Source organism: Monodelphis domestica, chromosome 2, assembly GCF_027887165.1.
Source record: "Monodelphis domestica isolate mMonDom1 chromosome 2, mMonDom1.pri, whole genome shotgun sequence".
Lineage (NCBI taxonomy): Eukaryota > Metazoa > Chordata > Mammalia > Didelphimorphia > Didelphidae > Monodelphis > Monodelphis domestica.
This window is the reverse complement of record NC_077228.1, coordinates 421022168-421040827: the sequence shown is the minus strand read 5'-3', so window position 1 is coordinate 421040827 and position 18660 is coordinate 421022168. Positions and strand designations below refer to the sequence as shown.

The window sequence follows — 18660 nt, the reverse complement described above, 5'->3', positions numbered from 1 at the left end:
ACTAAATTGTCAACCCTTTAGCCTAGTGATTCCACTATGGGTCTATACTCCAAAGAAATGAAAGAAAGAGAAGAAATCTTGCCTATATGCACAATCTTAGAGATAATGACATTTGTTTTTACAGCAAAGAATGGGTGGTAAAGTGGGTGCCAATGAATTGAGGAACAGAAAAACAAATTGTAGTATATGAATGTAATTGAATATTATTGCAGTCTAAGAAATGATGATCTAGTCCTCTAAGACTTGTGTGATGAAACAGTGAAGTGAGGAGAATCAGGGCAACTATTTGTACAATGACTACTATATTACAGTCACTTTTCTAAAGACTTCAGATATCATCTCATTTGATTCGCATAACAACTCTGAGGTGTGTACTATGATTATCTTCATCTTTACACTGAGCAAATTAAGAAAAAACAAAAGTTAAGTAACTTGCCCACGATCACACAGCTATTGAGTGTTCAAGGCTGGATTTAAACTCAGCTTTTCCCGACTCCAGGTCCAGCTCTCTATTTACTACATCACCTCAAAGCCTTATTTGTTAAGAGGCGAAAGCTGTTACTTTGCAGGGGAAGGGAAGTACTAGGGAATTTTGGAGCTGTTAGTGATAGCAATACTAGAAGACAAACAGAAGAAATGAAAAAACCAACAAAGAATTTCATGAATCGATCTGAAGGATCTAAAAAGAAGAGAATAGTATGAGGGTTTGAGGTGGAAGAATGATCTAAAAAATACATATATTTATGTGGGAATCAAATCTTTCTAGACTTTATATTAGTGGTAGTGGAAAGAATGGCCTTCAATGAAAAATATTGTAAGGCCCCCTCTGGGAAAATTGGAAAATCATGATGAGGTAGAAGAAGGGTTGATCCCATACTTCTAGGACTCATATGTTACTGTTGAGAATAAATCAGGTATTCCAAAGAGTGCAGTGAAATAAGCCAAGAAAAGAGTGAATTCAAGTGCAATCTGCTCAGACAGGAGTAAGGCTGACCATAGTAGTACCTAAGTTTAGGAGGAGAAATCACGAACTTGTGGTTTATATATTTAAAAGGCTAGATTAGATTAGATGCCCCAACTAATCTTGGTATTTCTGAAATTATCTTGACTGACTGGAAGTTCCTTTTGGTTGAAGGACTCTATGTTCAATTGAAGGAAAATCACAAGAGTTCACATGGAATGGGGATGGAGTGGAGGAGAGGATATGTGTTGGTATTCATCTGAAATCTAAAAGTGAGGGTAATCAAAAGAAAATATAATTCATGCTGGTGATATTTTCCTAATAGTTTCTTCTCCCTTTTCCTTATCATTATTGATAGCAATGATGATATTTCATATAGAGAACATCCTAATTATGAAATAATTTACTTAAATTATATCTTTTAATTAACACAAAACATCTGTGAGATAGAGAGAACAAGTTATTACAATCTCCAATGAAAATTTTTAAACCAAGAATAAAACTGTTAGGGGAAGGGGAAGCTAAAGGATATAGCACTGAGCCTGGAATCAGGAAGACCTAAGTTCAAATCCAAACTGTCACGTATTAGTCGTGTGATCCTAAGCAAGTCACTTAATTTTTACTTATCTCAGTTTCCTTGACTGGTAAAGCAGATATAATGAGACAGACAGACAGAGAGACACAGAGAGAGAATTGTGTTTTTTAACCTTTGAAGGAGTTGAGGAAAGGTGGGTATGGCCAATATAGCCATGTACCCTAGGGGCAGTGGCTATACATCAGGAAGTGGAATGTCATTAAGCAAGACTTGGGGAGGATAATGAAATAGAAGGAAACTTTCCATGCCAGTTTCTCAAGGTGACACGTGGTCAGCCTTGTGCTAGTCATGGTTCTGGTAATGGCAGTAGAAATCTCATGATACAGACAAAGAGGCTCAGAGAAATTAAAAGATTTACACAAGATATACAGAAATGATTGAGCTCCTACTGGAAGCCAAATTCTCTCATCTCAATTTCAGGGCAATTTCTACTGTATTCTGCCATCTTTGCTATAATATATTCAGTTCCAGGCTTTGATTTATATTAGGCTTCATGCTTTCAAATAGAGACAAGATAGGAATAGGTAGCTAGGAGTGGCCAGTAGCATTGAGAATTCTTTTCTTGCTGCTCATGCCCTCATGAAATCCATAATCATCTGTAATCCTGGAGGAGGAAGCTGTAGTCCTTATAATATTTCAAGACTCCACAGGCCTTCTCTCCCTCTTTTTTAATGCTCTACATTTTATGACTATTTTCTTGAATTTCTATGGCCCAAAACACCTTTGCTCGCATTAAATTATATCTTTTTTTGCTTGCTTGCTTGCTTCCTTACTCATGACCTCTTAGATGGTCTTTGGTTATCTACAGCATATGAGAGGGCTTGGTCTACCACCACATCCATGTATGAAGTCTTTCTGGCTTGGCAGGACTTGCCAGGGCTTGTAAGATGATGACATAGACTTTGAAAAGACAAGGCCACCCCTACTCCACTATAAGAGATTACAGTTGAAATTTACTAGGAGGCTGAATTTTTAAAAGTCAATATCCTTTCTGCTGAGAGCCTTTCTACAAGATTTCCCCCCTTCTGAACTGCATTTGAAGAGTAGCTTGTGTACTATACAGTATATATATTCTCTGGGCACAAGCTGACTATCAATTAAATAAGATTTCTTACAGTAAATCTCTAATGGTCATTCCTAAGGCCCCAAAATCTTAGGATGAGAGCCAGGTTGATAGACTATTTTGTCTGATTAATGGGTTGGCCTGGAAAGTTTTACCTTGATAGAAAAGAATATATTTATCACAAACTAAATTCATAAAACTTTTTGTTAGGTGGCTCTGGTCTGCTTATTAAGGCACTGCTGATTTCACCTAATGTACTGCTCTGTTCTTGGCAAAAAACATTGTTTTACATTATGTAAAACAATAGTCTTTGACTTTACATCATATCTTCCTATAAAAGAACAGAAATGATTAACTGAAGCATCCTAAATTGTGGCCACTGAGAATCCTGAGTACTCAGGATGAAAAGTTTTCAGTGAGAAAATGTTTATGTTAAGAAAGTTGTTTCCTCTAAAATATTAAACATGAAATTCTACAAGTATCAAAAATACTTATTATGGTAGCAATTTTCTAGAATGAAAGTGAGTTTAATTCTGCATCTTAATCCAATACTTTTTATTCCCTTCCTTTATCTCAAAAGTATTCCATGTCCCCAGAATCCTAGGCCAAAATTTGCAGTATTTGTCAATATATTTCAGACCCCAAAGGGTTCTGTGGTTAAATGAGTTTGGGGAACACTTAACTCGAAGATATTGGGTAAAACAAGACCTTGTTTTCACATATCAAAAACAAAATTTTTAAAAAAAGTTTATGTTAATATATGGTGGCTCAGTTATGTACTCAATTACTGAAATAAGGAGAAAGGGCAGGGGAAAAGAATGAGGTTATTATTATTTTTTTCTTTATTTCTCTTTCTTTTGCAAGCAAAGCAAAACTTGCTAAAACTTGGAGTCAACAAGAAATACTGAAGATTTGTACCAACTCGTCAGGCCTTCAGCTGTGAGAAAAATTTCTCAGCAAAGAATAAGCAAGAAGTTCTGATCCTAAGGATTTTAGCTGGGAAAAAGACCTGATGGCTATGGAGTCATAGGGGAAAAAGGATAAGGCAATCATTTATGGTTCCAGGCTTTTCTCAAACCCTATATTTATTTTTTATATAAATATTTTATATTTTTTATAGACTCATAAATGAAAGTCTTAAGTCAGTCCATGCTTTATTTGAGCAGTTGGAAATACACAATATGCAATAGGTTACTGAAAGAAAGAAAAGTTCGAGTTGATTTGTCATCAAGGCACCCAAGTATATTTCACTTGCCTTGGGTTATTATTATTCAGTTTTTGATGTGGGAGTAAAAATCAGAAAGCAAAAGAAGCCTGCTTTTTTGGTGAAGCAAAACAATCTTTAATTTAGTAGACTTTTTTTATCATCTCTGAAACTTCCTAAGAATATTTTTCCTTAAGGATTTTCTGAATACTTGAATTAAAGGTGAAATTTTAGTGAAACAGTCCAGCCATTCTGTGAAGCAATTTGGAACTTTATCCCCATAAAGTCATTAAATTGTTCATAGTCTTTATTTAAGTTATACTATTACTGAAGTTATTCACCAAAAGGAACAAATAAAGAAGAAAAGACCCATTATAAAAAAAAAATTGTCTAGTGGAAAAGAATTGGAAATTGAGGGAGTTCCCTTAACTAGGGAACAGATGAATATATTATGATAACTGTAAGAAATAAAAAGAGGGATGACTTCACACAAATCTTGGAATATTATACAAATGTATAAAAGTGAACAGAACTAGGAGAACAATTTATATAACAACAACTACACTGTAAATAAAAACAACTTTGAAAGACTTAAGAATTCTCATCAATTACCAATCAAAATTCCAGGGACCACTTATCAAACATATTATTTGTCTTCTGTCAAATCTTTTGAAAAAGGGAGATTTCAGGAGAGAAGGAACATTACTGATAGGTACTAAGATTTTTAAAAAAGTAAGAAAAGAGGGTCATTGAAGCATTTTAAAGCACACAGAAGAGAAAGAAGATCAAGAGGAAACTCAGATAAACATTAGTTCTGAAAACAATATACTGGATTTATTTCATAATTGGAAGGAGAGGTAAGCTATATATATATATATACATATACACACACACATACATATATATATATATATATATATATTGCATATGAAGAGTTGTTTTTTTTCTGTTCTACTTTATATAAAGAAATTCACATCAGACCTGGGGTAATATCTGAACTCAGCTCTGGCTGACTTCCAGTCCAAAACATTGTCCCCAGGCTAGGAAAAACTTCATGTCCATTTCAATATAATTCTTTTATATCCTAGATATTTTCTTTTATAAACTTAAAAGCATTATTCTGAGAAGAAATTAATAAACTTTAAAAAAAAAGACTTCATGATACACATACACACACAGAGGAAATTAAGTATTACTATAGAGAAGAATGTAACTAGGGAAAGGAAATGTATAGTTAGTAAAATAGGAACAGATATTATTCACATATCCCTTGCAAAGCTCAGAGACCTGTTCAATTTGTATTTTTGAGAATGTGATGAGAAAGCTTGGGCTGGAGGACTAAATCAATGATCTCTTCCTAAAGCTTTGTTTGTTGTTCATTTGTTTTCCAGTCATGTTTGACTCTTGGCAAAGATACTGGAGTAGTCTGCTATTTCCTTCTCCATCTCATTTCACAGATGAGGAAACTGAGGCAAATGGTATTAAGTGAGTTAGCCAGGGTCACAAAGCTAATAAGAATCTGAGGCTGAATTTGAACTCAGAAAGAGAAGTCTTCCTGACTCCAGGCTTACCATTCTATCTACCACAGTACTTACTTAGCTGCCCAAGAATTGTTTAGAAATCCACAAACTAACATTATGCCAGTAAGATGGTCACATAAAAATTTTTACTTGCTCTGAGAAACAACTACTTTTTCAAATAGTTGGACTGTTTTTCTTGATACTTGACATTTCTTGAGAAACAAGCACAAATTGAACCACTTATCCTTCCGAACATGACACCCTTCAGATATCTGAACATAAGTGCTATCATATCTTCCCTAATCATCAATTCTGTTTAAAAAATTTAGGCTTAGCATCATGAATTCTTCCAACAAATCCTTATATGACATTTCTTAAGAGAAGAGTAACAACTGGTATCAACAAAATTTTAGTTGATAAATAACAAAAGTAATTTTTTATGTTGAAAACTAAAAATTAGTTCTAAGATTTTTTTTTACATCATCTCTTAGTTTTCATTTCTTTTACATTTTACTTTTGTTCCCCTCAAAATCTGATGCATTTTTCTTTCTGCCTTTTAGATGGTATGTATATAAATTTCTGGCTTTCATCAAATGTGGAAATTATTAATAATTTATAATAACAACCTATGTTTCTATAAGAACATTTTCACAGTCCTTTTGAAATAATGAAATTTAAAAGTATGTCATTCATTTATAGTCCAAATATACTTATTTATTTCCTGGGCTTAAGAAATTAGTTTAACAGTTAATGAAGAGGCCGATCTACTCAGCATCCAGTTGAAAAAGAACAAAAAGGAGACTACTTTGCAGGTGAGAGTGTAATTATGAAATCAATGAGGGCGGAAAAGGTGAATATATATCTTGAGCAAGTTACAAAGTTTTAGTAGTGAAAAAAAATCATGTGTTTCTTTTTTACCCCCTTTACACCCAGGAAGGAAAAGGAAAAGAATCTGCTTCTTCTTACAGTCATAAATACTATAAAATTCCCATCTTTTCTCATTATATTTATAGACTATTTACAGATTTAAAATATGTATTAATTAGTTTGTTCCATTTGAAATCAAATTATTATTATATTTACTCATATTTAAATATTTGCTATATTTAAAATCTGTAAGGTTTTTTTAAACTAAGGGGATACATTTAAATTTCATTTTCATATTCTAAACATTTTAAATATAAGATTCTAAACCAGGGGCTCTTAACCTAGGGATGGGGTACATGGAGAGATATCAGGAGGTCTATGAAAGTGAACAAAAAAATGACATCATTATTCTACATGAAACTGAAAATATCTTCCAATGACATAAAAATATTATCCTGAAAGTATTTGGATTTCATCAGATTTCTAAAGGGATCCAAGACACACAAAAAGTTAAAAACCACTGTTTTAATTGTTTGAATATATCAAAAATTACCCTTTAGATAACTTCATACAAGTTGACAAGTCAAATTCATTAGATTTCAGAATGTGAAGATTGGATTTAGCTCTCCCCTGATTGTAACAATGAAAATACTTAGCTCTTTCTTTATTGGGAAGATTGAATTGTAATCCCTAGTCTATTTTTTGATTTTAATCCCCAAAAGTGTTAACTCAATATTTGAAGTAGATTTACCCATTTTTATAATCAAAAAAGTAACTAACTACTAAAGGTGTGATATAACCAAAAAAGGTGTGAACTAAAGAGTGGGCAGTCCTGGAGAGAGCGTCTGCTGTAATTGGTAGACATGAAATTTAGGGGAGGTGACACAAGAGAAAAAGATCTTTAAATAGAGGACCACAGAGGCCAGAAGATAGATTCAAAAAACTCTGATTCTGGGTTGGACTGGAGGATCAGTCTCTAGAGCTTGGAGTGAAGAAGAGTCACTCAGAGGAGAGACTGGAAGATGGACACTCAGATTTAGCTGTGGAACTTGACCCTGGAGGAGCTCATGCAGGAGACCTGACTGCTTTCCTTTTTAGACAGTCACTGTGGTGAGTGAAAGGCTGACTTAGTTTCCCTGCCATTCTGGCGGTGTGAACCTCCGAGAAAGGCCCATTGTCTTGGGACTCTTTTCCCTGATTAGGGCCTTAGAATTTCTACCTGGCTCAGAGGAAGCCAGAGTTCTCATTCTCTCTCGTTCTCTCTCTCTCGTTCTCTCTCTCTAGTTCTCTCTCTCTCTCTCTCTCTCTAGTTCTCTCTCTCTCTCTCTCTCTCTCTCTCTCTCTCTCTCTCTCTCTCTCTCTCTCTCTCTCTCTCTCTCTCATTCCTTAATATCTTTCTTCTATTATAAATAAACTACCATAAATTCCATTTACTTTAGTAATTCAATTTGGGATTTAGAAATTAAATCCCTTTGACCACCTATTAAATATTTGGAGTCCAACCATAATAAAATTTAACAAGAATCACAAAATTTTGGAGCCAAAAGAAGTCATCTAGTTCAACCTCATATTTCAAAAAGGAATTCCCACTATAGCATAGCCTACCACAGTCATTCAATATCATAGACCTTGAAATAAAGTAGAATCCATGACCTCCTGATAGAAACCATTCCAATTTTATATAGTTCTAACTGTTAAGAAGTTTTTCTTGACATCAAGCCTAAATTTGACTGCAACTTTTATCCATTCTTTGCTCCTCATTCTGCCCAGATATTTCTCTTTTTCTTTCCTGGAATATTTGTCCTTACTGTTCAGCTAATTTGGAGCTAGTATGTTTAGTTCATATCAGCATTATAGACCAGGGATATTCCATATAAACAAACATTTAGTTTGGCTACTCTTTGAATATGTTTTATATTTCTTGATAAAAAAGTACTAATTAAATAAGCCTAATGCCTCTGAACATGATGACCCTTCAGATATTTGAACATAAGAGCTGTCATCTCTTCTCTGCTTATCTGTTCTGTTTATTCTATTTTTAAAATTTAGGCTTAGCATCCTGAAGTCTTCCAACCAATCCTTATATGACAGGAACTTGAAGTAGTTCAACTTTGCAGCTGCCCTCTTCAGGACATTCTCCAACTTACCAACGTTCATAAACTGTAGTCCCCAGAACTGAACACAACAATTCTAATGTGGTCTGACCAGGGTAACTATTGCATCCTTATTCCTGGAAGCTACAACCCACGATCACATAAACTTTTGGGGCTGCCACGTCACAGGAATGACTCATACTGAGCTCACAGTAGAGTCAACAACTCCTGCCCCCCAAGATATTTTTCAGACAAACTGCTTACTAGCCATACCTTTGAACTTAGGGTGTTTTTTTTTTAACCCTTTAAAGTGTTCACATTTATCCTGGCTGAATTTCATTTTCTTAGTGTTTCTCCAATATGCTAGCCTATTGAAATCTTTTTGGATACTGACTTAGTCATTTTGGATATTAGTTATTCCTCCCAGCTTGATGTTAGTTCCAAATTTTTAAGTATTCTGTCTATGCCTTTATCCAAGTCATTGATAAAAATAGTTTATCGATATACGTAGGGACAAGCCCAGATCCCTTGGGTACTGCAGTGGAAAACCTTTTTTAAGATCACAGTGATCTCTTGAGTCCAACCAATCAATTAGTTCTAAAACTATCTGATTATTCTCTTGTCCGTGTCTTTTCATCTTTCCTACAAGAATAGTTATGAGGTACTTTATCAAATGCTGTCAGAATTGGTAAACTTATAGCATCATCCTTTCCTAGTTTAGTAGATTTGACAAAAAAGGAAATCTTGTATGACTTAATAAAACCAAACTTGCTCTTTGGAATCATTACTTTCTTTGCCATCTCTATTTAATAATAATAATAGTAAAATAACTAGAACTTATTATATAGCAATTTATAAATTTTGACTAGTGTTATTCTCACAACTTTGAGATGCAGGGGTTATTATCATTCATATTTTATAGATGAGGAACCTGAGGCAGAGAGTGATTAGGTGACTTGCCCAGGTTCACACAGGTAGTGTTTTCTTCACTTCACAGATTGAGGAAACTCGGGTTCCAAGAAGCTAAATTGTCTGTGTACAATAATAACATAGGGAATGAGAGCAAACTCAAGTTGGTGCTAAACCCAAATATCATCAATATTTCACAGTAGCAATATCTATTCAGCATATTTTTGTAGATACTTATTTTTTACTTAATATATAGCCTACTTCAATATCCTGGGATAAGATTTCTATGTAGCATGAAGTGAAATGGGTACGTTAAAACTATATTAAGTAAAAGGAATGAATTTTAATGAACTCTGCCCCAGACTAATACATAAACATCTTTAAGAATTTATGAGAACTCATTTTCATGATTGTAAAAATAGACAACTAGAATTGGATGTTGCTAAACAGAGATCATTTGGAAACATATCAATTATTTATAATATTCAATAAAGCTCATCCATGTACATATTATTATACCTATGTTGTATATTGGCAGCTAGATAACACTGTAGGTCAACAACAGGACCTGGAGTCAGGAAGACAAGTTCAAATATAGCTGGACACACACTGTGTGACCCAGAGAGAGTTCCGTAATCTCTTCCTGCTTCAGTTTCCTCATCTGTAAAGTAGGGCTATATTTGAACCTAAAATGCATCTACCTCTCAGTGTTGTGAGGATAAAATTAGATAATACTTGAGAGCATTTTGAAAACATTAAGACATTATATAAATGCACAGTTATTGTTATTTTATTATTAATCTTGCCCTTGATAATGCTAAGGCCCATCAATTTCCCAATGGAAGAGATATCCAAAGTAAAACTTAAAATTATTATTTTCTTGTTTACATCCTTCAAACCAGGGCGGCTCATAGTTCAATGGGTCAGGATAGGATATGCTTCACTGTTCAGCCCTGTTGTGCTCTCCAGTGTATGACAGGGGCCCTCAGAATTGTGTTTATGAACAGTGCATGGATATGTGAATTAATGTGTACATGTGCTCTTAGTTCTTCATATTTGAAAGGGCTAGTTAGTGCAAGAGGAAAATGATCTCTTTTATCTTCCTATCACTGCTTATATATGTATATTTTATATTTTTTGTGTGTTTTGGGGATGACCATGTCTAGTCTAATAGTTCTGAAAATGTCACCTGCCAGCAAAGCTATCAGCAAACTCATAGGATATAAAGAAATGCTAGGTTTTCCTTCATTTCTAACAAACTTCAGTGCTTTTAAGCATGTAATGTCACAGGATCATTTTTAATACTTCTTTAAAAGATAACAGGGTCCAGAAACAAATATCAAATGCCAAGAGACACATGCCAGGTGTTAGCTCTGAAAAATGAGTTGAAAGGCATTGGTAGCCATAGTAGTTTCTGGTCATTAGCACCACTAATCAATCCTGGCTTTTCCTATATAAGCAACAATACAAATCAAAAAGATGAATGCTATGCTCATTCAAGCAATGAACATATCTTCAAGGTTATGCTAAAACACAATTCTACCCTACTTATTTTTAATTTGAATGTTATTTTTTAAAGTCCTTGGAATAAAGAGTTCTGTGAAGTAGTCTCTAGGTCAATCAGTCAAATAATCATAATTAGTGATTCCTGCCCACATAAAGAGATTACCGTAAACTCTCAATTAACCTCATTACTTCTAGAAGCTTTAGTGCAGATAATACAAATCCTGGATTATCTAGCCAGGGCTTTCCTGGAGGAGAGGAGGCAGAGGGAAATTCTGAGAGGCAAGAAGCTGAGATGGTTGTCTCTAGAAAGAGGCCTAAAGCAATGGTGACAAATTAATGCATTTTTCCCTGCCCCTATTTTTACAAAATTGGTAATTATTCCTAGCAATGTTTTAATAGGAAAAACTAAAATAAAAACAATCACAAAACTTGAGGCAGAGGAAGCAAAGTGGAAAGCACCAAGAGAAACTAACTGGGAGACATTATCAGAAATCTATATATTCCTTTATATGGGTGACACTGTATTTAAAATGATTACAATTAGCAAGCCTGGTTTACTAATCCCACCTGAGTTTAGATTTCAAGGAATCTGGGAACTTAGATAAGAGGAAAAGAAATCTAGACTTTCACTAACTTCTACCAGGAGGAGAGGGAGGGGGAGAGATATTTATTAAGTGCTTACTATGTGCCAATCCCTATGCTAGAAGAGACCCCAGGGCCATCTAATCTAACCCCTCATTTTATAAACGACTTGCCCAATGTACCACAATTAGTAACTGACAAAGTGACAGAGCCAGGATCAAACTCAGGTTTTTAGATTCCAATTCAGGGCTCTTTCCATGCTGTATATATATATGTAGTATGTGTGTATGTTGTATATATATATGCATATACATACATATATTGAAATGCAGGTTCCAATTAACCACAGTATTGCCCTGACTTCCATTCAAATGAAATTGTCACCTTTTTATGATCATTCTTTGGTTAAAAAGTACTTGTAATTCATATTAGTAAAAAGTACTAGAAGGTCATTATAGTTTTCCTGGAAACTTTCCATGGAAGTTTTATTTTAGTATAGGAATGAATAAAAATTTAATAAATACAAATAGTAAAATATTTTAAACTAAAATAAGATAATGCTTTAAGGTTTGCAAAGTACTTTACAAATATCATCTAATTTCATCTTTATAACAACCCTAAGAGGTAGGTGCTATTAGTATCTTTAGAGATTAATAAATTGAAGCAGACACAAGTGAAATGGTTTGTCCAGGGTCACACAGCTATGGAATTTCTGAGGTCCTAATATGGATCCCATTGACAATGTGGTGAAATCTATGGACATCTTCTAAGAATAAATTTTAAATGCATAAAATAAAATAGATGGGATTATGAAAGAAACCAATTATATTGGAATGTAAGCTATTTAAGGGCAGGGATGGTTGCATTTTTGTCTTTTGAATCCCTAGGGCCTGCAAAGAACAGTACACAAAGTAGGAACTTAATAAACATATGTTAATTGATTGAATGTAATTGATTGAATTAAGTGCAATGTTCAAAGCACTCTGCTTAGAAGCTGGGGCCACAAAGATAGGAGTGAAACAATATTCCCTGCCCTTGAAATGCTTACATTCTACTCTATCCATTTTTGTATAAGTTCACAGAAAAGTTCAACTCACTTTAAATCAGCCAAGCTTATTGACTCAGTGGTGATATAATTATTATTGAAGAACAAGGCAAATGTGACAAAGTTTCAACTCAATTCACTCAGTGTTTTGCTTTTCTATTTTTCATAATAACATTTAAAGAGGCTGATTTTTACCTGTCTGTGGCTTTATCTGTCATGCTGATACACATTTTCAAACTGACTTTCAAATTGTAATTTTTAATGTATTTTAATGGAGTTTCTTACAAGAAAAAATGCTAGATACCTTTAAAATAAAACGAGTTTGTAAATTTATTTCTGAACAGTGAGTTTTTCAAGTAAATTATGTTGTATCTTCAAACTTGCATTTTTTGCACTGACTTCATAATCAAAATAGCTTCTCCTTCAGTACTGGAGGATTTTATATATTATAATGTTATAGTGATTATGTTGATAGGACAGAAATGGAGACTGGACCTGTGATTTCATTGGTATAGGGGAGGCTTCTTAGCTAAAGAAACTCCCCTTATTTTTTCAGTTTATAGTCTTATAGAAATGCCCAGAATCCTAAGATGAAGATTTGTTCCACGTCACATAACCTATTTATCACACAGAATGAACCAAAGAAAGGACTTCAAACTAAGGCATCAGCTTTCCATGATGCTGCTTTCAAAATTGATAAGACTACAAATTATCCCTAATTTTTCCATATAAAAATACAAGTTTTAATCTTTACTCCTGGTGTTCTTAACAGAGCTCTCCTCAGATGGCTATTCTAGTAGCTATAAGTTTACCCATTTCCAAAAAATAGGATCAGGGGCTACTCCTTAATTAGCCCTACAAGCAGATGGACCATAGAGCTCAGAAGCATATGTACCGGGAAAAGGCCGAGCTCAACTATTTGATTCTGGGCAATTTCTAGGTATTCTTAAAGCTGATCAGACACATTCCCATCCTGATGAGTCTATGCAAATGCCATGATATATAGGAGCTATTTAGAACAAACCCCTTTTAATGATGGTTACATACATGACTAGCCTTAAACAAAATTGTATGTCTAAGTTTGAGACTTATGAGAAGTATGAGAAGTTTGCATTTAGCTCCTCCCCCCCCAACCTCCCATAAGCCCCTCTCTTTGTTTCAAGCACTTATTGACGTGTTCCTTACCAAAAACTGTTCTCAGGTAATGCCCTGATGTCATTCATACCTTAGTATGAAAAGAATATTTGCATTCTAAATCAGAAGACCTAAATTTTATTTCTGGCTCTCATTTTACTAGCTATCTGATTATGAGTCACAAGTCACTGAATCTCACCTTTGAGCAAAACAAGCCCTAGGAAGCCAGGCAGGCAATGGAGATGCCAAACACAGTGCCAGAATTCTTGGTTTTCTGTCTTATGCCTAACCATGACCAAACAAAAGGGGCACTGGACATGCACAGGACAACTGTCACAATTCATACACATTCTTTGTCCCTATAGTAAAGCTTTGTAATTAATGGCTGTGATGTTCAGGGGTGGGAGGAGAAATAGTTTTGCTCACTTTTTTCTATAAAATGCTCTTTGTGATTTTCTTATATCAGAACAAAAAAATCACAAAGGAAGAAGCACAGGCAAGACATGGTAAATGTACAGAACTGACATATGAATTAGCTCTATAATAAGCACTTCAAATAGCTTGTTTTTCTTACTACTTCCTACTCTGGGCTGTTTAATTTGGCAGGTGATTTCCTCATAAAGCTCACTTTGAAGTCTGTCCTCATAGAATTAGCTTTAAATTTATAAGAGAAATCCAAGGGAAGAAGTCTTAGCTAACCCTTAAGGCATTTAACTCCATTATATTCACATTCCTAAAGTCACCCAGGCCACCATAATAACAGCAATAATAATAACGAACATTTATATAGCACTTACAAAGTGCCAGATCCTGTGTTAACCACTTCGCAATTATTTAGCTTATTTGATCCTCATAATAACACTAGAAGTAGATGTTATTATATCCCCATTTTACAGATGAGGAAATTGAAGCAAACTGAGGTTAAATGACTAGCCCAGAGTTCTAAAGAGAATGTCTGAGGCAGGATTTGAAGGCTGCATTGAGTCATCATGCACGTATTAAGTCCATGCACAAGCTGCCCTGGATGTAGGAGACTAGGAGACAGAGACTGAGGGAATGAGAAGCAGAGCTGCACCTGGATGTTCTCACACCAACTTACCCAGTTTCATCTGTCCTTGGCATTGTCCTCAAGGTCTGGAAGCCAGGTCTAGTTCACAGAGCTCTGCCATTCCCCACCTCAAGAGAATTAAATCCCTGGAGCATCTGGCTCATCAGATTTCTGCTACAATGAAGAGGACAAATGGATGGGGAAGGCAGGAACCTCTCAAGTGACAGCCAGAATGCCTACTAAACTCTCACTTTTCCTACATTTAGGAAATCAATGCCAGTATCTGGAGGCATCTGCTGGTTTATAAACTGACAGATGGGTCTAAGAAGAGCCAAAAGATGGCTTTCAGGGACAGCCTTCTGGCTCTCTCAACATGCAGTCTTCCCAGACATGATGGCACAGGCCATTTGGGCTCTTCTTTGACCCATGCAACCAAATGCAGGTTGACAAAGTTGGGCTGAGGATGGCACACTTTTACTCACAACATGATCTGAGGAGTGCTCACAACACTCTCTCTCTCTGTGTAGGCTACCCAGGCTGCCATGTCCAATGTCTGGTCATGATTTGGACAAGGCCATTTAAAGGGGGGAAGTTGTTGGGAGATTTTTATACTTGCCAAATTAATTAAATTAGGAAGGGAACCGAACTGAACAGAGATAGTTTAGCCATAGTTGTTAAACAGCATTGCCTAAAATGATATTGAGCAAAATGGTTTGGAGAGTGGAATGAATGATGGAAGATGAGACTGGAATTGCTCAAGATCAAAGATCGTAAGTATAGAACCATAACTGGTCACAAGACCTTTCATTATGAGATAACAGTGGAATCCTTTTGATGAAAAAGATTTTGACTTATTTTAAAGCAGTCCAAAAATAAGACACAAATCACCTCCATGGTAAAATTAATTCCTTATCATCATACTTACTACTCCAATAGGAAAGGCCAAGACAGCCAACATCCAGTCGCGGAGAGAGATAAGTTTCTTTAACTGTCTTTCTTGCTCTTGGCTACCACTTCCTCTGGTCAGGAGACTGGAAAGGTCAGTCAGTACACAAATTCCAAAAAAGACAGTCTGGATAACCTACAAGGAAATAACATCCCATATCAACACTGACATGACATCCAAAGAGAATGATGCAATGAGACAACAAATGATCATTAATAAAGACTGATCCTTTGTATTGAAAATACTGATTAAATACAAATTAAGAACTCTAAAGAACAGAAAACTCTTTTAATATCCATCTGCTCACATGGAAAAGAAAGTACAAAGCTGCATGTCTCACCTAAGTTTTCAGCCAAGGGAAAGTTGAAATGTAATGGGTCACACTATGCTCTGAAAGCTGCTATCCTATAGACAAAGTCACTAGCTGCTGCAGTACGCTCACTCAATTTGGAAACAGATCTTTCAAATCTACCTGTCTTTCATTCCCTTCTTTTTGAAGTATTTTAATTTTTTTAAATTCAGTTTTTAAAATTGAATTAATGGGTCTTAAATATATATATATATGTATATATACTTAAAACAAGCACTAAAGAAAATGAGCATATCTATATACAATGTTAAGCAGAAGGGGAATACTGTACATAAAACTGTGGCTACATAATAGGGATTATGTATAACTATTTTTTTAAAGTATGTAATGAATTCAACAGGTAATTTTCAAAGGTATCCTGCTTATTTATGTTTCCTTTTGGCCTTCATTCTGTTTTCTTCTCATTTGGGGAACAGGTTTGGGAGAGTAGTCCTATCCCCAAAACTTCTCTCCCACAAAATATGAAAAAAATTCTTATAAAAATATGCACATTCAAGGGGGGATTCTTTCATTGGCCATGTCCAAAAATGTCTCATTCTGCATCTTGAATTCATCACCTCTCTGTCAAAAGAGGAGTAGCATGCTCCATTGTTAGTCCTCAAGAATTATACTGATCATTGCATGATTAGAGTTCATAAAGCCTTTCAAATTTATTTGCCTTGAAGATATTGTTGTCACTGTATATATTCTGTAAAGTTTATAAACACTGTAAAAATTCTCCTGGTCCTGTCCATTTAATTCTACATAGTTCATACAATTCTTCCCAGGTTTCCCTGAAGCCATACCTTTCATTTCTTAGGGACCAATAATATTCTATTACATTCATTATGGGCACTCTCAATTTAGGGGCATCCCTCTTTAGTTTCTAGTTCTTTGCCACTACAAAAAAACTGCTATAAATATTTTTCTACATGGGTCCTTTTCTTCTTTCTTGAGACAGAAAATTAGATATATAACTATAATAAGATAAAGCAGTACAGAAAATCAGAAGCTTAAAAAGTTAAAAAACTGACACTTTGCATACAAAAAGAGTTGAGTTATTTACAACTTTGAATCACTTAAGGAAACATTCATCTTAAAAATATGGGTTTCATTTCTGGAAGCCTAAAGATTAATAGAAAAACAAGATTGAATGATTTGGATGGAAAATAACAGAATGCATAACCTGGTTCCATCCTTTAGCAGAGTAAGATGACTATCTAAGAAATAAAAAAAAAAAAAGCTATTGAAGATGGTCCAAGGGATAAACAAACATATTTATATAAAACAGAGAAAAGAAAAATGTATGGTCAATATGAGGAAACCTCTTTTAAAGCTGAAACTTAATTGACTGGTTCTTTCATAGTAGTTGTAAAAGGTCTTGTTTGTCAAAGAGGTAAAGGAAATAAGTAAGCATTTATATAATATGTACTAGGGTAAAAGGCATTGTGCTAAGTGTTTTTACAATTATTATTTTATTTGATTCTCATAACAACCCTGGGAAGCAGGTACTATTATTATCTCCATTTCACAGATGAGGAAATTGAGACAGAAATTAAGTGACTTCTACAGGGTCACACAGCTAGTAGTAGATGTCTGAGATCACATTTGAACTTGTCTTTCTGACTCCAGGCTCAGCGCTGTAACTACTACATCCTCTAACTATCTCAAACATAAAGAGAAATCAGAAAAAATTTGAAAACTATGTGTTTAGAAGAATTCTTGTATTGACAAGGTTATAGACTGAATTCAGACTAGACTAGATTAGACTAAAATAGACTAGTAGGTCTTTTCCAAGTTCAGCCTTCATGAAGCAAAAAACTTATCCAAAGTAGCATTGTCTTAGATAACTCCAACACTATTTTATAAAAATAAAAACTCAGAGTTATAGCTTCCCTAATCAACCATAAATTGAACTGCTTTTATCGGCTTTGGTTTTTTTTTTTTTTTGGAGAACCTCATGCAGGGAAGAATTCAGTGACACTATGATTTATCATGCTTACAAAATTCCTAAAGGGTATAAAAGCACAGAACATTCACTATGAACTGAGGTAAACAACATGTAATAGTCCAGGAAATGATAATGCAAGTTACAGAAAGTATAGGAAAGGTTGGAAAAGACATTCCCTTGGCTTGAAGTCATATCTTTTTCAGAGCCAGGACTTAATACAGGGGAATCTTTCTGGCTCCTTTTACTTGGAATAAATCACTGATGGTGAACTTGCATGAGATAGAATTCTCTTTTGTCCCCCACACACAATAGAAAATCCTGTGAAAACACTTGGTTGGGAATAGGAGGGGATGGAGGTTTAGGGAGTAAGAGGTCATTCCTTGTAGTAACTGACATATATTACTATATGGTTGTCCCACTGAATAATATAAAAAAAAGCATAAAGGAATTTCATAGTCACTTACCAAGTCCACCTCTTAGCACAATACAAGTCCATTTACACAATCTAAATTAGTCTCTTGAAATTATTTTCTGATATATTAGTGAAAATCCCTAGGAAAGGAGATTCCACAAACCCCCTAGCTTCAAATAATCCAGAATCTTGTAGTCCTGATATTTTAATAAAATTCCTCTATTTGGCTTGAATTTTAGTATTTCTTTGTGCCATCTTTGGTAGGCAGAGAATTGGAACAGTGGGAGTTAAATTTACCATCTTCAGGATTGGCAACAAGAAATCCACTTGCCTGAGGTGAAATAATTAAAGGGTGGCAAGAATCATTATTTGGTAAGCAATACCTTTGCTGACCATGAGAACAATTTCACATATCTAGAAGGGAAAGGGGATTTTTTTCAAGAGCAATGTTTGTGAAATTAGTGGGATGACCCCA

The 18660-nt window shown here is 34.7% G+C and overlaps 1 protein-coding gene across 2 annotated transcripts in view; it reads right to left on the bottom strand.

The window, feature by feature from the left end:
• Positions 1-18660, bottom strand: part of AIG1 (androgen induced 1) — a 307398-nt gene that overhangs the window by 204511 nt on the left and 84227 nt on the right. For both annotated transcript variants that reach the window (XM_001370501.4, XM_056818883.1), the window contains exon 2: positions 15453-15608. In XM_001370501.4, the coding sequence (XP_001370538.1) occupies positions 15453-15608 (156 nt within the window). The remainder of the gene's footprint in view (positions 1-15452; positions 15609-18660) is intronic.